At 37.8% G+C, this 25818-nt stretch overlaps 1 protein-coding gene across 1 annotated transcript in view; it reads right to left on the bottom strand.

The window, feature by feature from the left end:
* Window positions 1–412: 412 nt before the first annotated feature.
* GPRIN3 (GPRIN family member 3) overlaps window positions 413–25818 on the bottom strand; it is a 62771-nt gene continuing 37365 nt past the window's right edge. Inside the window, exon 2 of the mRNA XM_033106438.1 lies at window positions 413–11547. Within this exon, the coding sequence (XP_032962329.1) occupies window positions 9084–11432 (2349 nt within the window). The 5' untranslated portion in view covers window positions 11433–11547 and the 3' untranslated portion in view covers window positions 413–9083. The remainder of the gene's footprint in view (window positions 11548–25818) is intronic.

Genomic DNA, 25818 nt, shown 5'->3' on the forward strand with positions numbered 1-25818 from the left:
GAGGCAAAAAAGGATCCAATTATTGTATTAGTTTTATTGATGGTTAAGCTGGATTGGAGGACATGGATAAGTTTTCTGTCTCCTTCTAGAACCTAGACTGTAGGATCTTGTCTTTACCCAGGACTAGGCAGTGAGGCTGGAACTACACAGCCCACACCTGAATGACCCTGTGCAAGAGGCAGCTAAGCCTAGACATGAGACCCTATGAGTGATTCATGCTACTACACGAGTAGATGGGCCCTGCACCCTCACCGCTTCCTGTATTTCCGTGAATGCCAAGGTCTCGTCACTCTCACCAAGCAAGAGCAAAAGTGCATACATGTACACACACACATACACACACACACACACACACACACTGCTGTGCCATCAAGAGCAGGAGAAAACCACCGTTTCTGATGATCTGTGGGCATTGTTTATTTATGGGAATTTCTACTTTAATTAAAGGAAAAACAACTTTCATGGTAAATACTTTCAGCTCCCCTGCTGATTCCTAGCAGAAGTGTGTCACACTGGAAAATCAAGTAATTCTAAATATCTCGGGCTAAAAGAACAATTTTGACAGAAGTGGCAAAATCAGTTAACAATAACAAAAAACGAAGATGGTAAATTTTAATCTATATTATGTTTATTATGGAAAATGAAATGCAAAAAAAATCATATTTGAAATTTTCTCGACGGTAAAACTAAGTCATCAGTTGAATTTCATTCATTCACCCATTCAAAAATCAAGTCCAAAATGAAGGTTGCAGTGTATATAATTCCAAAATCTTTATCTTATATAAATTATAACAATTCATCTTTTTTTCTAGGAAATTAAATTTAATTGGTAGGTCAATTTCTGGAGGATGGGGACTTTCTGGAGTAAACTATTTTTTGACCTTTTTATATAGACGTCATGAAAAAACATAACTTTAGATTCTAATATTGATACATTCATTAATGGAATTTCATTTTGATATTACTATTTCTTCAGTGATTTAACCTTACATTATTACACTTTTGATCTTTCTCAGCTGAGTATTTAGAAACACAGATGATTCTCACATTGACAGCTATACTTTTTCTAGGTGGCATTTAAATTAATACACGTTTTCCAAAATACATAAAAGTATCTTGTAAGCGACAGTAAATATTGACAAACATCGAGATTTCAGGTATGCTGCTCTTATAAACAAGTATGTTAAAAAACAAAGACAGGTATAGTGGTAATTGCAGTGTTCTTATGGTTGGTTAACCTTTATTTTTTATCTAAGATATAAAGATGGCATATTTATTCTCTAAAACATGGTTATGTAGTAAAAGGTACTAATTTTCTACTGAGGCTATATTTGCACTTTGTCACATAGATTTCTCTATTAATGGGTAATTCTGGTATTTCCATTCATATCTTCAACCTAATACCCAGCCAACATCACTTTTAGTGTCAAGGAATTGGGGTCAAATCATATTAGGTTTTAGGAACCAGGTCAGACTTCTAGATCTCTCATAGAGTATTTCCTTTTAGAAGAAATGAGAGAAACTCAAACATCAACTTACTGATTCCAATTGTGATAAGTTGACAAGTGTCCAGTGTGGACATTTGCTGGCTAATGACTAACTTTATATTATGGAGTTCTCCTAGTATATTTATCACCTGTTATTAATGATCATAATTTATTTGAGTCCATCTTAAGGAACTCCCAATCGCTCATATCCTGTTATCCTACCAACACCATCTGTAATTGAAACAATTTTTTTTACTCTAGACTTCTCTTTGGTGTTGTAAAACATCGTTTTGCTGATCTCAAAAGAAGAAGGCCTACAGTCATTTTCCACTTTGAGTGATTATATACTCTTTTGAAATCTAGGGATATAGCTCTAAAAAAATGTAGGTCTTTATCAACCTCTGCAAATATACACACTAATAAATGTACAAATGGAGTCTACAAAACATAATTGGTTTTCCCCAGTGTTTGTCATTTCCAGATATAAAATTAGGTGCTTCAAGAACAGCATGAAACCTTTGAAGCTGCTCAGGTACAGTCTATGCCTCAGTAAGATGCTAACTAGATTTTTGTGGCCCAGTGGCACTGGGTTTTCCTAAGCACCAAATCTGCTACCAGGGAGTAACACCATTTAACGGAGAACATCTAATCCAATATTAATATATGTAAAACAGAACAGTCATGGAAAAATGCAATTTTCAAATAGTTGTTTTAATTTATGATTTATTTAAATATACCAGCATGAATAAAATGCATTTATGTGTGCATATATATGTGGGTAAGCTATTTACAGTTATGTATACACTTTTATGTGTAGAAAATGAAAATACACATTGATTCGCCCTTTTGAGGCTTCTGAACAACTGTTTCTTTTCCTGCTTTCCTGGAGCTGCTTTGAGGATTTAGATAATTCATACGAGGTATGTACACGATCACACCCATAGTATGTACCTCCTAGTCATACACTTAGCATAGAGAGGATGTGTGAGGAATGTAAATCTTCCTGGTGGTCAAAGAACTGACCTTACCTGTGTCTAATGGTGTACTTAATTAGCCCTGGCATATTTAGTAACATGCCAATGTACTGATTACTATAGTCAACCTTTGTGATAATTATGTTATCTACTCTCAAAGATGATTAAAAACAAAAAATCCAACAGCCCTTTCTGACCTTCAAAAATAAAAGGACAAATTCTGTTACTGAATACACATGCACACTTTAGTTAGCTTTATTCACTTTCGTACATGTGACTACCTGATGACAGAACTTGGCCTTAAAATGGGATGCAGCATGTTATGTTTTTTTCTACACATAAAAATAGAAAACCAACCACTCACAGACTGTACACACTTACAGAATGAACTAACACACCACGACCAGCTACAGTATTATGCACAACATATTTTTCACACAATAGTACAGCAGAGATAAATATGTTTAGACATTTAGTTATTGTTAATATATTTCTTTCTAGGGTTTTCAGGCCCTGTTGACCTTTCTCAACCTCAGTAAAGGTTTCTCCAGATGCCCTTAAAACGAGCTCTCCTCTAGGGATTAAGGAGTATGACAATAATACTGCAGTCTCCTGATTTACCAATATCATTTTGAGACACAATGGAGAACATTATGAAAAATAATTTACTCAAATATCTGGTTAAAATAAATGCTAAGAAATCTAAACTAAAATCATTAAAATATACTGATAAACCTGGGTAAGCCCTTTTGACTCATTTGATATAGTTTGCTCTGCACAGTCTTTACATGATATTGAAAGCCATGATTGAATCAGAAAAATGTTGTGTAACTGCTTAAAAGTTTTGCTAAAAACCATACAATTTAAATTTTAAAATAACAAACAGTAAATGCTAGCAGCAATGTCAAAAGCAAGCTCTAACTTTCACCCCAGAAATAAGTGGATGCCATCCCCACATCTTGAGAGCAAGAAGGAAGTTAGCATTTCTTTCCCGCCCCATTTAATTCTGCTTAACACACTTACGTCACTAGGATAGCTCTTATCATAACCATCACCATGCTGGCTGATCATCAGTATCTTTTTCTGAAGTGTAAAATATATTGAGTGTTATTCCTACTCTTTGGCAGCCAATTGATTTTGAGCTTGAACCCAAGATACTTGATGAAGAATTAGTATTTAGAAACGCCCATCTGGAACATCATTTTCCACAAGGCATTATCTGAAGCCCCTTTGGATACAAGTACTTATGTTTTAATTATTTTACATTTGGGAACCCATTTTTCATAGCTAAAGCTGTGGTAATTCTCCAGGTACAGCTAACTAAATTGCTTTTCTACATGCAAATGTCCAGGAAGAGTTAGCTATCACATGCTTAACTTCTCCATTCCAATGAAGTTTCCGGTTGGAGCTGTCTTGAGTTTCAAGTTAGCAAGACTTCTTGACTTATTTTCTGTCTTGGCTAGCATTAAAACAGATGCTTACCACATCCCTATCAATGCTTATTAGTGTTGTATCTCTTTATGGAGCTTGTAATCAAGTGTTTCCATCAAGAAAGCAGAAATGATGCCTTTGCTTATTGTATCCTATCAGTTACAGTCAATTTTCGTGGAGCAGACCATAACCATATAACAGTGTGCCCATAGAGATGGACTTGCTGGTATAACGCCTCTTTTTGGCACATTATTGCTTGGCTTTAATTCATATTCAACAGTCTTTATTCTCGTGATTAGTATCTGAGATATCTGGGACTTAAAAGAAAACACCAAACTCATAAATAACATCTTGTTGAACCATTCTGGCCTCCACAATCATTTCACCAAGGCCCATGGGTATTGAAATGTCCTTTAAAATGATCATCACCTTGATTGCCTAAGAGCCAACAGCAATTTTTCAGGACATTTTGTTGTTTCTACCTATACATATATACAGATATATTGGATTTACTTCGAGAGGTTATTTGGTTGTGGCAAGTGAGCAGTTTAGCTGGTGAGTGTTCACAGTTAAAAGTAGCTGTAATGACCTCTGGCAGATGTCACTAATTACTTGTGAGAAAGAATTTTTCCACTGTCATCCACTTCATTTATGTCCTTGGTCATTGCAAATCAAGTTTATTTGATTTCTGTAGCCAAGGAGCATTTATTTTCCAAGAGTAGGCTAAAGTTCATGGATATCTGTTTCAATATTTACAAGACAATTTTTCCCCTTTTAAAAAATGTCTAAAATTTTGTAGACATCTGTAAGCTCATGTATCTGCACAGATGACATTTATAATTACTCACCCAGCTGCAGAATTTCATTACAATGATATAGTTACAAGGATAGACAGGAAATTTAGCGTATCACCTGTTATTTGCCAAGTGGCAGCAGCTGACCAACATTTGGAGAGATTCAACCAAAAGGGCCATACAAGGAGCATTGTTAACAGAAAACAAAATGCTTAGATATGAATGTAAAATAGTAAACACTGAAGTAGACGTACACAAGTTTTCTGGTTTACTGTATAGACAAAACGGGGGTGAGGACAAGATGGTCAGCTCATTTGTCCAAGACACTGCTGAGTTCACTGTATTATTATCACAAAGGGAAATTCACAGGCCTCTTTTCTCAAACACCATTTAGGACAAAGCAGGAGAGAGTAAACAGCGTCATCTCCATGGCAGCATTATAGATGATTAGTAAATCAGACAGGTAGAGGCCTACGCAATGCGGCAAGTGCCCAATTTTCAGTAAAAACACACATACGTATATGCAAACCTTATTCTAATGTATTGTTTTTCTTTATACTGATTCTTAAAAAGTAGACCAAAAATGTGGTGAATTATGTGGTACTAGAAGCGGACAAATCTTCTAACACTTGCACAATATGTTGGAAAAAGAATCAATTTTTCATATTTAAGCAGTAAAACAGTAACAGAGTGGATACAGCAAAGGGAAACAATTTACATTAACAGCATACTTGTACGCAGATATATCTCTCTAAACAAATTTTAAAGTCACCTCGTATTCTAGTCTTCATGTGGTATATACATACACGTATTCCAAGAATGACAGGAACTCCCAGAAATCAGAGGAATAACATTAGAATAAGCTAGGAACAATAAAATCCCAATACTCGGGTATGCATCGAAAGGCCATTTTTGTCTTCGGCTTTATACTTTAGGACGACAAGCTTAATCCTATTAAGGATTTGGTTCCAAAATTCAAGCTGTAGCTATACATGCCAATTCAGTCCAATTTATTTCAGTTTTGATATTTAACCTATAACAATAACATGGAGAACACTGGTATCCAAAATAATGAGTATCAGACAATTCTAAAGGTTAAAAAAACCGTCAAAAATCAAATAAGATTCAATATAGCTGAACTTGTCAAGGTAGAAAATTATACTCATAAATTTTATAAATATCTGGTTTATATGTCTGGTTAACTTTGAGCTAACAAAATGTTCAACTTATGCCACTGATCCAAATCACACAAAGATTAATTAGGATCTTACTGTACGTAAAGTAATTGGTCTGTGCATTCAAATCAATAATCCAGAAAGACATAATTAGAAGAGCACTGAAGATAAAGACATGACAGCTAAAGGGATGACATTTTTCTTGTGGTCATAAAAATAGAAAGATCAGTCTTTAAATTAAAAATACTAGTATTCACAGAGTAAGCTGGATAGCATCGTAATATTTTAAATGTTTCATTATCTTCCAGACACTGCGTTCTATCTCATCTCCCTTTTACTACTGGTTTAAGAAATATTTTATATTTATTGACTTAATAAAACATTTCCTTCATTTATTTCAACAACTGAACTGCATTAAAAAGGACCAAAACATAACCAAGAGGAATTAAGGACAAACAACTTTCAACCCACTGTGTGTCACACAGGTAAGGAATAACCCAACAAGTTCAAAGAAGCTGCCATTAAAATTGTTTTGCAACCTCATTTGTTGAATGAACCTAAGGAGTCATGAATGATGTACTAAATGTCTGTGCTGTGTCACAGATTGAAGTGAAGGAAAATTTTCAAATCAAGGTTTTTATTGTGAGAGTACTTAGGGTATCATAATGCATAAACGTGGTTGTCTTGAACAAGCTCCTATCTTATTTCTCCATTTGATGATCTATTTTTGTTACGGTTTATAAAAGCTGTTCCTTCTATAAGATTCAATAAGCAACAAAACAAGAAAGCTTCTGTAATATTTTGTGACAATCTCTAAAGTATGGTGGAAGTAAAGATGAAAAATTAAAAAAGTTAAAGATTAAGAAGTAAAGGTAAGTTCCAGCACCAAAGAACACCAGTTAAAGTTGCTACCTCAAATAGTAAGTGTTAATAGCAGAGGCACAACACCACTAAATTTAAATTAATTTAACTAATTTGTTTATTTAATGTGCAACAAATGCCTACAACTCTTTTAGGCCTCTGCTTCATTTAATTATTTATAAATCATGTGATTACTCCAAACTCATGAAAATAAATATTACCAGATGCTGAATTCTTCCTTTTCTCCTATTTTAATGAAGGAACAGCCTGTGCTAGCCAGTTCACAGCAAAGGATTACCTGGGGCCCACCCAGCTGGAGTGGGTACTGTTGACAGCTGCTACTGTGTACACAGGGTGTTCTCCGTGTATACACAGCATGTATGCCAACATGTGAAGGAGACAGGCGTGAGATGACATCCTGGAAATGGCATCTCTGACAGGAGTGACGTGAACATTGCTACAAATGGTCATTTAAGGCCAAAAGAGAGAGTTTTAGACTAAATGTCTAATTATTAATAGTCATTTGATTACTAATTTGATGGTAATTTCTACTTTAGATAACATTCTTAATAGAGGCCAATTGATAGAAACTGAAAAATGTGTCATTAAAAAAATTCATTATAAGTTCCAAGTGCAACCACTGTTCTCAGGCTCTGAGAATGCCGTGACTATGGTCTACTTATGCAGGCCTCATATACAGTCCAATTGCTTTGAAAGAAATCAAAGGCTATCACTAATTTAGGTTGTGTCCAGTGTAGCTTGTGGTGTTCAAGTTTAGGTATGAGTTTTCTCCATATGTTCAGAATCTGCAAAAGTGAAGTAGAATTGAAAAAAAAGCCAAAACTGAGATTTTGAGTTCATGCAAAAAGGGCATTTATAAGTCTCCAGAGAGAGAATATATATATGGCCATTTGTCTCATCTAAGGGAATTGAGTTCAGAGGAGGCAACCAGTACCCCAAATCTGAAGCCACTGCTGATCATCCTCGCCCAGTGCCCGGCAAGACACTCATAGTTCCCCTACACCCGGTCTTCTTCTGAGATAGCTGAGGGCTGAGCTCAAACAGGTGACTATGTTCTCAAGGACCATAGTCCATCCAGATCTCAAACAACATTTAGTGAAGGCTTCTTTTATTGTTTGAAAGATGCGATATAATGGTATTTCTCTCATAATAAAAAAGTTTGCAGAGGTTACCTTTTTGCTACAGGTTAGAAACATAAGCAATTACATGATACAAGTCTACATACAAAAAACTCTAAGGAAGCTTGTGTTCTATTTGGTGTTGACTACATTTTTTATTAGAAGCTACTGAACCAAATCAAAAGAAAAACATAAACTGCATCCTGTTTACAGGACTCTAAATTAAACATATTGATTTTATTACTCAGGAAGCTTTCCTTTTTCGACACAGAAACAAGAGTGTTTGTTAATCGGCTCTTGATAATTCCTTACTAGAACCTTAATGTTCTCAATAGAATCTGTTTGGAGAACATCTGTACAATATAAAATTTAGTATTATCAATAATTTGATAATTCTTTTCAATAATTTAGTCACATGTACTTCCTCTAGGGTAAGGAAATATGAATTTTACCTTGTCAGAATCAGAGAGGTGTACCTTACCTTCAGTGCAGGAAAATGTGTATAAATAAATTCATGTTTTATGTGGGCAGTACTCATATTTGAAAGCATAGCTAATTTTCCTACTATAACTTCCTTACATTTATTAAGAGGTATAACAAGGTTTATAAAAATGGTATCTGTAGATGTTTACAAATATTAATTCATATTTGGTATTTTATGCATTTAAAAGCTTTTACTTAATGTCATCTGACCTAGGAATGAGTCAAATTTGTTTCAAGTTTTCACTTTATAGTTCTTATTAGCTACTTAAATTTTGTGTGGTAACAGGATTCTTATTGCAGTAGGACTGAAAGTATAACAGTGTTTTGCTAATAGTGTTTTTGGTAATTTTAATATAAAGCAGGGAGTTTGATGGAAATACCATAGTGTGACAAAATGAGATAGTAACACTAAACGACACAAGTATAATGATAATGCTAGTTCTATAAGTAACATCATATTTTTAAACCCAGTGAATATTATTTCCTCTTAATTAAGTCACAGACTTTCAGTGAAGCTTGCTTTTCTCTTGTTCTTTCTTTCAAATTAAAATGGCCTTTTAATTTATGAAGCCCCAAAGGGCCCAACAATTCTTAACAGCAATTTCCTATAGTTAATACTTGCGTTCTCTCCCTGGTCTCTTAGGAAAGAAAAACGAAAACAAAACTTAGTAAGCTTTGACACGGATGCACACTTCCGAAGCCCCTAAACGTGTACAAGGGCTCGCATACACTTTCCCTTTCAGTCTAACACAGAGGACGGGGCAGGACGAACACAGCAGTTGGGGCGTCGAAAGTTCTGCAGCATGGACTGGAACACACTGTGCTGCCTTCCTTTGAGCTTTTTATTTGAGGAAGTATCTGAGGAAATGGATCTCCGGGTCTGGCTGTTTTGCGCTTTGATTAATTTCTCATGTTCCCGGATTTGTCTCTGTAAATGGTTCTGGATCGCGACGCCCAGGGACTCCGGGTCCAGGGAAGCGCCGTACACTTCCCAGGTCATGCCCTGTTCATCCCACACGACGTCCCTGACTCGCTTGGATTGTTTCAACTGCAGCTTGGAGTCAGCGCCAAGCTGCTTTTTCTTCTCTCCTGGAGTGAGCCCCACCTGAGCGGCGGCCGCTGTCACATTTAACTTTTGCTCCTTGAGGAACTCGCTGACCCGGCTGGCCCGGCGCGGACTGGCTTTGACCGAGCGAGAAGGGGTCCTCTTTCCTGAACTAGGACTGGAGTCACCCATGGAATCAGATGGCAGGCTCAGGCTGGTGGCTGTCTTGGTCTGTCTATTTTCTTCTATGGTGCTCTCCTGGTTATTTCTAATTGGGGAAGGTACGAGATTGGCAGCTGATCCTGTGCCTCCACTTGCTTGAGATGTAGGATTGAGCAGTAGCGTTTTGGCCTCAGCCCCTGCCCTTGCATCGAGGATATCGGTGCCCTTAGATTCTTGTTCTTTTACAATCTGAGAAGATGCAGACTTCATTTCTCTTACATCTCCTTTATTAGAGGGATCCAAGCTCCCAGATTGGTCAGCTTTGCTGACAGGGCCACAAGAGTCAGTGAGTTTGCAATCTGGGTCTATTTTGTGGCCATTTGTGGTTTTCAACGCAAGCTCAGACGGCTTAGTTTCAAGTTTCCCCAATCCGTGTCTTGTTTCATCTTGACTTCCTACACTGATAGAAATCTGGTCGATGGGACTAGCTTTCAGGGAGCTAGTATTAGTACCAGAAAGCTGTTTAGAGCTATGCTCCGCCGTCACTGGGGTCATTCCTGCCGACCTTCCATCGTCTTTACATCTTTCCTGAGCATCACTGGGTGCCGCATTGACTGATGAGGTTTTGAGGACCTCACCTGGTAGGCTCACCAACTGATCCCCTTGGAAAGCTGCAGAAACAGCTGCAATTGCCTGGATGTGCACCTCTGCCATGGTGCCAGGGCACTGCCTCGACTCCTGGGGGGGTAGGGTGTTGTCTGACAGCTCCACTGTGTGGCTCCCGCTGCCATGGCAAATGACACGCAGCTGCTCTCCTTGTTCAAAACGCTCAGGGGCAGGGGTTTCCTTCACGAATGCAGAGAGGATGCTGGGGCTGGTGGAGACTGATCTGCTCTGGACACTCGCCACTGCCTGCACCTCAGCATCTCGCTGTGTCCTGTTGGGAACTGCCTTGATCTCATCTTCAGCTTGGTTGGTCATTGTACTTGCTTCTTTGAACCTTGACACCTGATGCTGTGCTGGTAGCAGCACCTTTTCTGCATCTGGAGGAAACGTCGAACCTTTGCTGGTGAGGTGGGATGTTTGAGGTGTCATAGAAGTCATGGCCTGGGTGTGTGAGGTGGAGACAGAGGGCTGTTTGTTCCCTGAACATCCATCTTCTCTTGTGGGAGATTCACAGGACCTCGCCTGGGAGTCGCAAACATCTCCCTGCCTTTCCCTTGTAGGGCCTATTACAGGAGAGGAGGCATGACTGAACACCCTGGCTGCTGTATTTGCAGTTTGCACCATTCCCTGGATTGTTTCTTGAGAAGGAAAATCACAGGGCACTTGATCTTTGCTGCTGCTCCAAGTGCCTCCCACAGGACAACTTGATGTCTCCGGTTGCCCTCCGTCTGAGGACGTCTGTGATTTCACCAGGACATCTTGAGATCCTGATGAGGGGCTGGCATTGGGCTGGTCCCCTGAGATGGCCTGGTGGGTGTGTTGACTGGCTGGCATGGTAAATGCTGTGTGTATAATATCCTTTCCTGCTGCAGAACACGGGGCTGGTGCTGTGGGCTTGTTGCTTCCTGGCAGCTGGGTTTCGCCAGGAGAGTTGAGTGTGGGAGACGCTATCTCTACCTCATTGACGGCACCAGGAGAAGACATGTCTGGCTGGGTGGTCTCATGTTCACAAGCCTGCATCAGGGCCTCAGCAGCTGCACTGGAGCTGAGGTCTGGTTCTGCAAGCACACCGGAAAGGCCATTGGTGTTCTTACACAGCAGGGCTGGTGGAGGGCGAAGTGAGGCAGCCAGCGCCTCTCCCAGATCCTCTTCCTTTCCAGAAGCTGTGCTCAGGGATGTTTTAGCCGATCTCAGAGGGTCAGGTACAGTCCCCATGGAATTTCTCTTCAGGAAAACCTCAGAACTCTCCCCTGAGCAGTGCTCCCAATGGGAAGCCGTCGTAGCTCAGAGTGAAGACACAGGTCAGGGATGACTCCTCTGAAGGACCAATCTGCGGATCAAGGAAACAGTACCATTAATAGGGTAAGCATTGAAGGATTGAAAGTACACCAAACTGTCATTTGTAGAAGATCTCATAAGCACACCAAGTCTTTTCTTCCCATATCTGTTCATATAAAAATACATAGATCGTGGAAAGAAAGATTTTAGAAAAATACTTTAATTATGCAAGAATTTTTTTGATATAATTTCTTTTTACATCTCACTGCTGTCTAGCAAATAGGCTTTTAATGTATTTACTTAAGCATTTTGATAACTACCTGTAATCTGATTTGTCAGATATCAGAAAATCCTGTAAAACTACTGTACTCAAATCAAGAAGTACTGAAATCAGCCGAAACAGATATGTGAAATAGAATATCTAGAAATAGATCCACATGTAAATGAGGATTCAGTATATGACAAGAGAGGCTTTTCAATTTGGTGGCAAAAGGATGGAATGCTTAATATAAGGAGCTGGAAAACTTCATTCATCTGAAAGAAAACTTGATCTTTATCTTATACAAACTCCAAAAATAAACCCTAGATGGATTAAAGGTTAAAATATTAAATAAATAAATTAATTAAATAAATAACCTGTAAGAGAATCTAGGGACCATAAATATAATCTAGGGGCAGGGAAGGTAGGTGTCATTTGGCAAGGCAGAAAATACAGAAACTATAAGAAAAATATAAACTTAAGTGTCTAAATAAAATTCAAAACTTTTGCATGGCAAAAGACACCATAAGAAATACAATAGCCTTGGAAAAAAAAGTTTGTATTGCTAGAGGACAGGCCCAAAATATCTTTAATATAGCAGAAGCTCTTAAAAATTCACACAGAGAAAAAATAACTCATTGGAAAAATGGATAAAGAATATGAAAATGCAATTTGCAAGATAGGAAATCCAACAGCCAACAAGCTAATGAAAAGATGATCAAATTCATTTGTCGTCAAAGAAATACAAATAAAGTAACAATTAGATTTTACTTTACACTAATTGCACTTGCAAAAACTTAAAAAAAAAAAGTCGTAGCACTGTAGCCTGTGGAGACCTAGCTAAAGAAAGCATTTTTATTAATTGCAGGTGAAGAGTGTATTGTTACAGCTTTCTTAGAGAAGCAGTTTAATTTTTAAAACTAAAAACACCCATGTCCTTGACCTGATGATCCCAACTCTATCAATAGAAACCAAGTACGAACATATATAGATATAGGTACAAGAATGTTTCTTGAAGTATTATTTGTAGAGGCAAAAAACTGGAAACAAACTGATCTCCATGAATAGAGGGAATGGTACAAAAAAAAATTATCGCACTCCTCTATTGTAGAACATTATGTAACCATTAAAAGAAACTATTAATTAGGCTGTAGGTTTTCACTTGGGAGAGATTACTCCAAAGTATGGTCCAGTAAGAAAAACAAGGTACAGAGAAGAATATATACGTTTTCCTTTTTGTAAGACAATGACATAAAATACAACACATGTATATGCAGTATGTGTGTGTGTGTGTACAGATATGTTTGTGTATGATTATACAAATTCTAAAAATATTTAGAAGAAGACATATTAGGTGTTAGTTAAATGGAGGGAGTGTGACGAGTTGGAGATAGGAAAAGAGAGATGGAGGTACACAAAAAGTGTGAAAATACAAAACTTTAAAAAGTATATGTAAAAATTCATGTGTGTGTGTTTATGTATAAACATTTTTTTTTAGAAAGGATAATCAGATACTAGGCTATATGAGTAAAGCAATGACTCAAAAATAAGTGGCTGACTGTGTTTTAATATTACCTCTGTCCCTCATAGACTCTGTGACCTCATGCTAATCACTTACTGTTTCTGGACCGCTAATCAACTCATGGGCAAAATGAATTCAGTGATTTCAAGGGACTCCTCTGGCTCAAAATTCAAAGATACTATTTTATTTATTTATTTATTTTGCATTCGATAGTTAATCAACCAAATAGCACAACATTAACTCAGGCGATAAAGGATCCAAATAAGACAAAGGCAAATCTGGTTGGGCCCGGATTTTGAAAACACATATTTTTATCTTTGAAAACACATATTTTTATCTTTTGACTCAATGTTATTTGCCTGATCCGTCATATGAAATCTAACAATAAATCCAACTTATTTTTTTCGCCAACCCAGCTCTTCCTTCTAACTTTATAATTCATATTAATGGGTTGAATATTTTCTCCTTCTTGGTTTTGACTGCTTTCTGCTCATTCAGACCATTTCCCTGGTTTATATCCCATTTCTTCCTTACTGGAGTTTTCTGTTGCACTCACTGGCTGTGCCCCAAGCCCATTCTTCCCTTTTCCCTCTTCTGCATCTGTCTTTATTATTCCTTTCCTCCCACTCTCTGTCCTCCTCATTCTGAAAAAGCCTATCTATTCTTTGAGGCTCCACTTAAACTCCATTTCCTTTCTGAAGGCCTCTAAAGCCTTCAGGTCATAAAATCTGTCTCTCTTTTAAAAATCCTACAGCTATGGTCATCTGTGTCCTTTGTATAGTGCTTTTCATGCACTGTTTTTGTGCTGTTGTTACTTGTATAAATGCCTCGTTTCTCCAAAAGTACTTCAAGCTCCTGAAAGGAAGCGGACAAGCTTATTGATTCTTTTCTGCTCAGTCCACAGGACACAGTGCAGGATCTTGTGTATAAAAAGGTACTAATTGATCCTGTTTTCCTCCAAAATGACCATCTACCAAACTTCAGAATAATAGGAAACTTAAACCTATGGCATCAAATACAAAGGAAAACACAATGAAAAAGAATGCTATTTTTGGAAGTAAGAAAACGGCTGCATCTTATTTATTAAACTTTATAATCCAGGTTAAGACAATTAAAAAATAAGTACATTGGATACGTGCTACAAAAAGTTGGAAGGTCTCATAAAGCCAGCAATACAGAATGTCTCCTATGTCATATGCTAGAGCTGAGAAACCTGGTTTGCCAAGAGGACGGCAAACTGTGAACAGCTCAAAGTTCAGCAACTGAAAGTTGAAAGTTAGAAAAAGATGAGGGACTTCGTAAACTCTCAGAAGTCACGGTGTTTACTTCCATTCCCCACAGATAGCTGTTTGTACTAGTTTAACTTTGAAAGGGTATTTTCCTTTGTTGGCTTTGTTAATAGAGGTTAAATTATCTATCAGTTGAAGAATCAAGAAGAAAAGCCCAGATTGCTTGGCTAACACCTGTAATTAGACATCTCTTGATTTATGAGTAGATAGGCAGTTAAAACTACTCTCAAACATATATGCTAGTGTATTGTCACAGCATCTCCATTCGCTCAGGAGAGACTGCCTATGTTCTGAAACAACCTCCTCCAACCCACAACCCCCTACCTCATTCCTACCCTCACCAACGAAATAGCCGAAATCTTTAGTCTCCAACAGGTTAGACACATAGGACATTAAAAAAATGTAATTACTCGATGGTTTACAGTGAGGACAATATATCATTAAAATCAACCAGGGTCAAAAATAAAAAAAAGCAACCAGAGTGCATTACGGTAAGATTTAACCTCTAAAAATGAGTTTGCAACAGACTGAATGAATTCCTTATGCAGGTGTGTGTGTGTGTGTGTGTGTGTGTGTGTCTCCTTCATGGTTTTCCCTTCCCTCCTCTCCCTTGCTTTTCCCCCGACCCCTTTACCTTCCTGTTCTTTCTTTGTCTTTTGAATTGAGGAGATCTTTCATAAAAACCCAGATTTCTCTTTTGCTTCTCTTTAAAACCATGGAAGGTATACACTTCCAGGAAGCAACACTAGATGGCAATGATAAGGGCAGTTCCCCTTGACATGGACTCTGTAGTGGCCCATTCCCTATCCACCCTGCTTCACTCATTTATATTACTTAGCTGGGCTCCTGTGGGCAGCTGAGTTTGACAGCTTCGCTCCAAAAGCACTGACAGAGTAAACTTCACAACCTAATTCAGCAGTTTAGGATTGCATTTAAGAACATGGAAACTGGCGCCAGAATATCAGTTCCACTCCCTAGTTCTAGGTCTATGTACTGGGCAAATAAACTCTCAGAGCCCCAGTTTAATCTATAAGTTGAGAATAATAATAATAGTACGGTCTTATTAGGATGTTGTAAGGAACAGATTTAGCATTTAGAATAAACAGCGTCTTGGCATATATTAAGCACCTTATAAGTGTTAGTCTCTTTAAAAATAACATATAAGCTTTGATCTGTGTTAAGGAAAAAATTATTCTGACACTTGTTAAAATGATAAGACAGACTTTACTCAGGACTATTGCAACAGGTATCAAGACTATTGCAGGAGGTGAATATGTTTAGTATAATATTTCATTTTACGGCAGACTATATTTTACTTAACTAATTCTCCATTTTGGCATTTAGATTATTGTTAAATTTTCACAGCTTTATATTCTCAGAATTCAATTATTGTACTAAGGCACATTTATTTCTTTTGGATGAGAAATTTATCAGATATTTAAATTGTTTTGAAGAGTATATCAAAGAGATATATGCACTCCCCGGTTCACTGCAGCATTATTTACAATAGCCAAGATATAGAAACAACCTAAGTGCCCATCAATGGATGAATGGATAAAGAAGATGTGTTAATAATATACAACGGAATGTTATTCAGCCAAGAGAAGGAAATCCTGCCATTTACAATGATATGGATGGACCTTGAGGACATTATGCTAAGTGAGGTAAGTCAGACAGAGAAAGACAAATACTGCATGGTATCACTTATGTGTGGAATCTAAAGAAAGCTGAACTCACAAAAATAGAAAGTAAAACGGTAGTTACCAGGGGATGGGGGGTTGGAGGGAATAGGACAGATGACGGTTAAGGGTCCAAATTAGCACCAAGTAGAAAATAAGTCCTAGAGAGCTAATGCACAATATAGTAAATATAGACAATAATATTGTATTATAATCATCAAATATGCTAAGTGACTAGAACTTAATTATTCCAACCACTGAAAAGAAATGATAATTATGTGGCCTTATAGAGGTGCTAATTATCACTACAATGGAAATCATATTATAATATATAATATGTATCAAATTCATGTTGTATGCCTTAAATTTATACAATGTTATATGTCAAATCTATTTCAATGAAGAAAGATTGAAAAAAAAAAAAGACTTTCATAGGAGGGGAGAAAGATCAGGCCCAACTCCAAATACAACAAGAATAAAAGGGGATTTATTTACAACCAAGAAGCAGGTTCAGGAGGTGGGTGAGCGGTCAGTGGATAGAAAATTACTCAGAGGAAACATTGAGGTGAGGGGGATTCTTGCTAAACTACTGAATGGGATGCGTGCTGACAGGGCCCAGCTGACAAGCTGTCACCTGGGGGATGATTCAATTCCCAGGATAAGGAATTTGCATGTTGAGGATGACCAGATATCAAAAGTGGGAGGAGTCTCTCTAACCTGGCTTAGCAGGATTCTTGCTAAAACTGGACTTTGCAAGGACAGACATGAGAGCCCAAGATTGCAGCCTAGTGCAGAAGAGAGCTTAGAGGAACCTTAATAAAGTCTGGTCAAAGATGGTGTCTTTGTCATTGGCACTGGCAAATATGGATTTTCTTATAAGACTGTCACATTATGGATTCTTTCTGAATTGGTCATGAATCACACAGAAGCTAACGGTATCTTAAAGACTAAATGAATTTGTCTTTATGGAAACTGACCTCTTAATAGCAAGTCCCTTTGGCCCTCCTGCCCTTAAAATTCTGAGCAGATTTAAAGCCTTGGTCCAGCAATGCAGCAAGTCTGTAAACAACATCCACCTTCCACATGGAAGGAAACTGAGGCCCAAAGGTCAAGTAACCTACTCAAGACTGAACACCTATAATTGCCAGTGAACTGAGTTCTAATGAATGCTAATGTCTCGCCTCTTCTGTACTTCTTCCTTATTATCCGTAACTCTGGAAAAAATAATAAAATTTAAAACTGTACATACACATATCTCCAGAGGACAGGGAGCCTTCTTTTTGCAAGGGGTTTGCAACTCAGGTACAGCCTGGATGGCATGAACATGAGCTACAATGACATTCCTAACTGGTCACTTTATGAAAAGCCCGGCTTGTTGAAAGCTGACACTACCACTGCTCATTCTGAAAATAGTGGGTTCCACTACTACACCACGCCGCCTATTTTCATAACAGACACCCACGCTTAATAAGATGGGCAGCAGGGAATCTCATCCTTTTGTGACTTGCTCCAAAGCTGCTCTGGTGGGAAGAACATTTGACAGAAGGAATGGAGAGTGGCTTGGCAGTCCTGGAGCAGCAGGACGCTGATACACCGCAGGCCATGGTAGTAATCCGGTGGACAACAATTACCTTTGTTCACTTCAGAACTGCTGCTTTGCTAGAACAAGGGCATTAGGATGTCACTGCTTCTCTTTAGTAACATTACACAAGTGTTACAGGGACCTCGGTGAGTACCCCTCTCTCCAGCCATCTGACAGCAGCTTTTAGCCTTCAGATGATGGTGCAAAGACACTTAGAGAACAGTGAGGCAAGAGGTAAGAGAACTATTAGTCCTCAAGAAAGGATAAAAAATATCATCTGCATCCTATTCTATCCTATTTTATTTGCTCCTTTTAGTTGGCAACCTTTGCCTAGATCATTTGCATTCTGAACTTGCAGATCCTGCCAGTGCAGTTTTTAAGGAGAGGTGATTCAATCCCAGGAAACACCCACAGGCTAGGAAAAGCAGTTTTTTTCTTAAAAAAAAAAAAAAAAAAAATCATACTCTCATACTAACAGCTGTCTCAAATGCACTTTTCAAAAACATTAACTGCAAATCGGTTCTTCCTTTTGAACTGTGTCTAAAGGATATCAGCATGGTTGAAGAGGAAAGACTGCTCTGCTTAGTGCCACTAGCAGTGTCCTGTGGACTTTCAATTATAATGGTCACTTTAATAAAGGCTCATGAGAAATGAGCTGCGTCCCTTCTCCCTGTCCAGTTCTTCTTTTGTTCAACACTGTTCTAAAAAAAAAAAAAAAATGAATGAATTCCTTGTTATCTCATTGAATTCTATTATGAGCACGACTGGACAAAAACCAAGAAGTAAAAAAGGTTTTTAAGAAGCACGAAGACCCCCAATATATCCTCCCTCTTTTGTCAAATGCAATTTGAACAGACGGCCTTCTAAATTCACCACAGACTGCAATCGTACGGTACACCAAGCACTTTCTTATTGCTTTCTATATTCCAGACACTGTTCTCTATGTGAACTTATTTAATCCTCAGAATAACTCTATGAGGATGGGCCTATGAGTTCCACTTTGCAGGTCTGGAAGTCGAAGCGAGGTCACACAAGCACTAAGTGGTAGAGACTAAATTCACATCCAGAATTTCTCACTTCAGAGTCCACGCTGTTAACCAGTTTTACACAGAGGAGAGTGTGGAGGCAAGCTGAATGACTGGGCAAGAAGCATCATCAGACAATAAGGGAAACAACAGAAAACTCTGAAAACATAGCCTTGAAACCATCTTACTAGTTCAAGCCAGTAGAAGTAATCTAGGCAGAAGTTCCTGCTTTTTCATAGTGATTAATCCAATATGGACATCTGAGGTGCCACAGACTTTCCTGAGAAGCTGATAAAAACTATGAACCTTCTCTCTAGAAACACACACATGCACACACATGTATGTGTTTGCAGATAATTTTAGGGGGTTCATGCCTGGAAACCTTTCCAAGACTACATTAACACCCTTTTGTCTAAGGAATGTTGTTATAGACTTTAAGTGAAATCAGTTAAATGTTTAGTATGGCTTTTGGAAGATAACAGATACACAATCATGAATTACTATTATTTTGGCATCATTTACCTAAGAAGGCAGGGCCTATGCAATATATTTTATACAATCCATCTTAAATGGCCAGCAGTTAAGTTTAGGTTCTTGTACACCCACCTAAAGACCACTTAAAGAAGAAACTTTTAGCTAACTCTAAGATTAACACAATAATGAGCTCTATTTTCTTTTCTTTTTTTTTTAGATCATATGGGAGATGAGGACTTATGAATTCTTTCTCAGCAAATTCAAGACTCAGGTTTTAATAACCTTGTAAAATTAACCCCTCGATAGCTCCATTTACCTGCCTGTAGAGATAATTCATCGCTAAACATCAAAGTTGCTGTTTAAAAGTTCCTAAAATAAGTTTTTTTTAAAAAAAATTTGAATTCTTTTAGTTAAGAATAAATTTATATATACCATGTTTCCCTGAAACTAAGACCTAGCCGGACAATCAGCTCTAATGCGTCTTCTGGAACAACAATTAATATAAGACCCTGTCTTATTTTAATATAAGAACAGGTATAATATAATATAATATAATATAATATAATATAATATAATACCAGGTCTTATATTAATTTTTGGTCCAAAAGATGCATTAGAGCTGATTGTCCGGCTAGGTCTTATATAATACATATATATAAAATATATCATTATATTATATAAAAGTTTTCTAATTAGCTGATTCTTACCATTTATTTGGTTTGCCTGACAGATCTGAATGTTTTCCTGACAGATCTGAATGTTTGCCTTCTTTTGCAGCTCAGCTTTGAAGGACTTCAACTGCAAGCTTATTCTAACTGCAAAGAGAATGCACCAGGATCTCAGGGCTAAATGGTGGTTAAACAACAAGCCATTAGAAATAAACTAAGCAGTTCTGCATTTGCATTTTAAAATACTGTGTTAGATACGATCAAAGCTGCCCTGCATCCCAATTTTCTGCAGGATATATTTAGCGCCACTCTGAAATCTTGTCCTTGCTTCCTTCTTCCCTGACCTTGCTGATCTGCTGTCATTTTCCCCTGGCTGCCACACTTCCCCCACACCATGGGGTTCTCATTAAAACCAGGCCTCCACTCTCCCCGCTTTCCTTCTGGCAAAATCAGTTCCTACGTGCAGAAGTGGGCACCTATGCGGTGACCCCTGCTCCCTGGCCTCAGGCTCAAAGCTTGTTAGTGATTTCTGCTTTTAGGTCATGTAAGACAGCACACTTGGGTCCTTAAGTAGGTTGAATGATGGCAAAGTGTCTGGGGGCAGTACGTGCGGTGATGGAAGTAGTTGTGAAGAGGGAGCTGGTCAGTTGGGGCTCTTCTGCTTATAGACAACCCAGGGAAAGCGGGAGAAGGGAGAAGGCAATGTAAGGGAGCAGAAAGGTTCCTCAGGGCCGCAGAGTGCACCCTGTCTCGTGCTGTCCTTTCGGTCTTTGTAAGGAGAACCTGGTGTCTGAGAGAAACTGGGGTGCTCTGCTCTTGGGAAGGAATAGTTTCCTTGGTTAGGTCTGGATCTTTGGGTTTGGTCTATGAGCTGTGATTAAAACGAAAAAAGAAAGAATCAAGCAACCCGTCACTCTTTTGCTTTATACTCTCTAAAACCCTAAGTTAGGCATCATGAAGTACTTAAAAGTTTTGATTTTTGCCCTTAGAGTTAAATCCATTTGAGGAGACAAGACAAATTCAATCAGAGGCTATAAGTAAGCAAGATAGTATATAATAAGTGACTGATGCTGTGTAATAAGCTACATTTTATAGAAGTTCAAATCTGGGGGTGAAAGGCTGATATTTCTTATTCAAATGACATCTCCAGGTCAATTCTTCTATAGGCTAGAAAAAAATTGCCTGCGTAAGTCTAAAGAAAAATGGACATTTAAGATTAAGTGAAAAGTGAAGCAAGTAGAATAAAAAGAATTGTCTTTTATTAAAAATTTTAAAATTCCTTAAATCACGCTGAGATAATTAGCAAGTATTGTTACTATCCATTCATCCATTTAATAATTGAGTGCCTTCTTTGTGCCAGATATTCAGAACACAAATATAAATAAGGTACATCCATGTTTTTGAGGAGCTCACAGTTCCTGCAAATGACTAATTTCAATACAATATAAATGTAAAAGAAACAAAAACCAAAAAACAAATGTACTATGGAAGCACAGAGGACCCATTATTTGATTCGGCATAGACATTAAGTTAGAGAGAGCTGAGAATCTTAAGCTTTGTAAGATCTTATTTAATATAATTGAGAGGAGGTAGACATTTATTTAGGACCGATTTTCTCACCTCCGCACTACTGATATTTTGGACAAGATAATTCTTTGAGGAGAGAAAAAGAGGGGTGAACTGTCCTTTGCATCATCCATGGCCTTTTCAGACTAGATGCCCACAGCACCTCCACACCCCAGTTGTGACAATGAAAAATGTCTCCAAACATTGCCGATGTCTCCTGGGAAGCAAAACTGCCTTCAGCGGTGAAACACTGATCTAGGAGATGAGTGTATTTACCTTTGATAGAAAGAAACATCCTTAGAATGAATACCTGTGAGTTGATGTAAGACAGTTTGAATTTACTCCACCTAAACAGGAATTAATGATACAGTTTCCTGCTGTCAAGTCAAAGATCGTGCTCTTAATACTCTATTTGTGAGGATGCAAATAAGTACAACTTATATGGAGAACAATTTGGCAATATTTGTCAAAGATACAAGGTCACATATACTTTGACTCAGCAAGTCCACTTTAGGTCCCAATTTTATAAGTAAAATAAATATATGTGCTAATTGATATACGTACAAGGTTATTCATTGCATGAAATAACAAAAGATTAGAAGCAATCTAACTGTCAACTAACAGGGAGGTATTTAGTTACAAAAATTATTGTACTACTTTCCTGTAATGGTATACTAAGCAACCATATTTATTAATGAGGAAACTATGTATTGATATGAAACAATCTCCAAAATATATTAAGTATAACAACAAAAACTAAAACAAAGCAAAAACACAATGAGAATGAAAAACCGAAGATACAAAACAGTATGTTTAACATGCTACCATTAAAAAGGCAAGGAAAAAAAAAGAAATTGCTATCAGAGGAGGGGAACTAGATGCATGGGGGATAGGATGCATGGAAGACTTTTCACTCTATATCCTTTTGTATTTTAAAAATTTTAAACTATATGAATGTATTATCTATTCAAAAATAATAAAACATTAAAAGCTGGTGGTCTTCACCTAGGTAAAACTGAACACGTATGCACCCTGAAGCTTTTCTATCAGTAATGATGGATTTATACTGGTCTCTCCTTCCACACTCTTTTCATCTGTTCTTTGCTATGCAGGGAGGTCAGCCCAGCCACTCAACTAGTAAAAGGAAACCATAATTTCCTTATCCATCTAGGTTATCTACATGCTCCAAGCTAGGCAATGCAATTCTTTTTCAAAGTCAACAACTGAGAAATCCTTTTTAAAGTGATGTCTGTTGGGCCACAAAATGAAGTTTACTTAAGTTTCTTTTCCCAGACTCTCTGACTCCTGTTTATCAGTTTATTTCTTCCCCACCCCCCTTTTCTATTCCTGGTAACATAGCAGTTGGTCCTCAAATCATACATCCCTCAAACAAAAAAAATCTAAGGAAAAGTCAAACTCTATGAAATTGGGTCAAAACATCAATGAAAATGATTGAGAAAAATTTATTTATTTCGTCTATATTTTAAGAATTGACTAAATGTCAAGATATACAGTTTAGACAACATGTTTTAATTCCCAGTTATCAACTCCACCTTTTCTGGCACTGCCAGGTTTAACCAAATTCATCAAATCTCACAACAGTGCAATATCATACTACCTGGTCTTGTTTCATCAATTCCGAAAACTTACCCTTCACTTACTATTGTTATCTTTCTAAAACATAAAAATATATCACTTCTCTGTGCAAGACAATTTTAATGGTTCCCCATTACCTATAGAATAAGATACATTTTCCTTAGCACAGTTTAAAAAACACCCTTCATTATCTGATCCGTTTCTCTTTCAAGACTAGTATCCTCTTGTTATCATTTGTCAGACCTTGTATGTTACTTTTCTTACAACAAGCTTCAAAGAAGAATTAGTATTGTTTTACAGATGAGAAAACTGAGGCGCAGAGAAATCCAGCTTGCCAAAGATGCACATTTAGTAAGTAGCAGAGTTGAACTTCAGAACTAGGTGAGTCTGATTTCCAAACTCTACTGCCTCCAAGAGGACAAAATGGTGGTAGAAAAGAATTCATGAAGTAGGTGGATGAAGGAAAAGATAGCAAGCGGGTAAGTTGGAAAAGCATTTTGAAAACATAATTCCTCCCTTCAGACCTTGTCTGATAACACTAACCAAAAGTGACTGACCCACCTCTCTCAACCCATCTCTCATCTGTGGCCGTTTCTGTACCAATCTCAGGGCACTTCTCACATTTTGCCTCATCCTTTGTTCCCTAGGCAGAGGGCAAAGCTAGTGCAAAGGCAGGATCTTGAGGGGAAGAGTGAAGAGTTCAGCTTGGCAGCTGGATCTGAGCACGAGGGCAGGGTAGGGAAATAAGGTAGAGGGATCGGTCACACAGGACTTCTTTAGGTCTTGGCTTATGTGTCACTTTTCCAATGAGGTCGCTTTAGACAAGGCTACGGTTACATTGCAAGTCTTCTGACTTTCACTCTTTGTCGTATCTGAAGTCCTACTGTGTTTATTTATTTTTTCCCATAGTACTAGTCACCCTTTAAAATACCCAAACATTCGCCCACTTATTGTGATTATTGTATATTGACTGTCTTCCTCTGCCGAGATGAAGGCTCTGAGATGGCAACAATTTTGTCCACAGGCCGATTAAACAGTTAGGACGTTTACAGTAAGAAGCAGATTTCAAGTATCTCTGACTAAGAGGGAAGAATCCATAGGTAGGGAGATCAATTACAATGCCATCGCCACATAAGAGGTAAGAGGGGATCCATCAGTGTTGTTAGTATAACGGATATAAAGAGAAATGGGATATGAAAACCATGGCAGAGGCGGCATTGTCAGTACTGAATCACTGGTGGCATGTAGGAAGCAATGCTAGGGTTGGAATCAAGGATGATTCCAAGAATTCAAATCAGAAGGATTCGCAGAATGTTGGGGGAGGTTGCCAAGACGATTCAAGAACGGGGAACAAGGCTGGACGAGAAGATTTCTAATGGGTGGCTGTGCCACGGGTGGCTGAATAGCATGGATGGCGGAGCTTTAGCGACTCTTAGGCACTGCTATCTCTGTCCATGCCTCCTCACTCACTCCAAGTAAACAGATGATCAAATAAAAATAGTGCAGTTAATATGCAGCCTTCCTTTCCAATTAGGTTGGTCCTGCAATTCCCTTTGATACAAAAATTCTGGAGTTACTACTAAGGTACAAAGCTGGGATAGTGGGCCTACACCCAGTAGTGTTCTGGAGCTGGCTCACCCAGCTGATCGTGTTCATCTCTTCCCAGCTCTGTGATCAGTAACACCATATGCCCTGTTTCCCTGAAAATAAGACCTAGCTGCTCTAATGCGTCTTTTGGAGCAAAAACTAATGTAAGACCCAGTACTACATGTTATATTATATGTTATTATAATATAATATAATATACCCAGTCTTATAGTAAAATAAGACCGGGTCTTATATTAATTTTTGCTCCAAAAGAAGCATTAGACATGATTGTTCGGCTAGGTCTTATTTTTAAGGAAACACGGTAGGTAGCTTGAAATTGGCCATGGAGGGAATATTTATACCACAGAAATTAGCAAACTCTACAAATACAGATGTTGTTCTCCCAGAGAGTAAGTTGTTAAACATTTATACCTCTTTTGAGAAATTGGTAATGAATGTCAGAAAAATAGTGAGGTTATATAAGTTGTTGAATGATTGTAAGGTAAAGTTTCAGACTGTCAGTTGGAAGGAGAAAAAGGAGAAGCAGAGATGATTTTCAGGTAGCTTGATATATGTAGATGGCCATCAAGGTTCATGGAAGGTGGGATAGCAGGATGTATTCCCATCCAGAAGGGATCTCTACATATTTTTAGTTCCTTGAGGGAAAAATTCCTTTTGATTTTTAAAACAATATTTGATACTCTGGTACAAATTATGTTTTTCAAAGATGACCATGATAGGTGGTTCCTGCTTCTTATTCTTCGTGTTAGAACAGTCCTGTTGGATTTCCTCTACAAATTGGATTAACACTTCAACTGAACAATAATGAATTTTTCAGCAGGCTAGCATGCTGAAATGTGTGAAACAGTTATTAAAGAGATAACAAACCACCTCCATAGTGCATCACTCACATCTCTGTCAGGGTACCTCTCTGGGACTAGGTCTGTGTCAGATTGTCCACCCTGTCCCACTACGGTTCTTCTTCTTTTCCTCCAAAAGGCTAGTATAGTTTGTATTCATCCTTTTCACAATGAATCATTTCCTAGGCTTAATCTCTCAACTGTGAAATATATTAC

This window comes from Rhinolophus ferrumequinum, chromosome 5 (genome assembly GCF_004115265.2).
Source record: "Rhinolophus ferrumequinum isolate MPI-CBG mRhiFer1 chromosome 5, mRhiFer1_v1.p, whole genome shotgun sequence".
NCBI classification, from domain to species: domain Eukaryota; kingdom Metazoa; phylum Chordata; class Mammalia; order Chiroptera; family Rhinolophidae; genus Rhinolophus; species Rhinolophus ferrumequinum.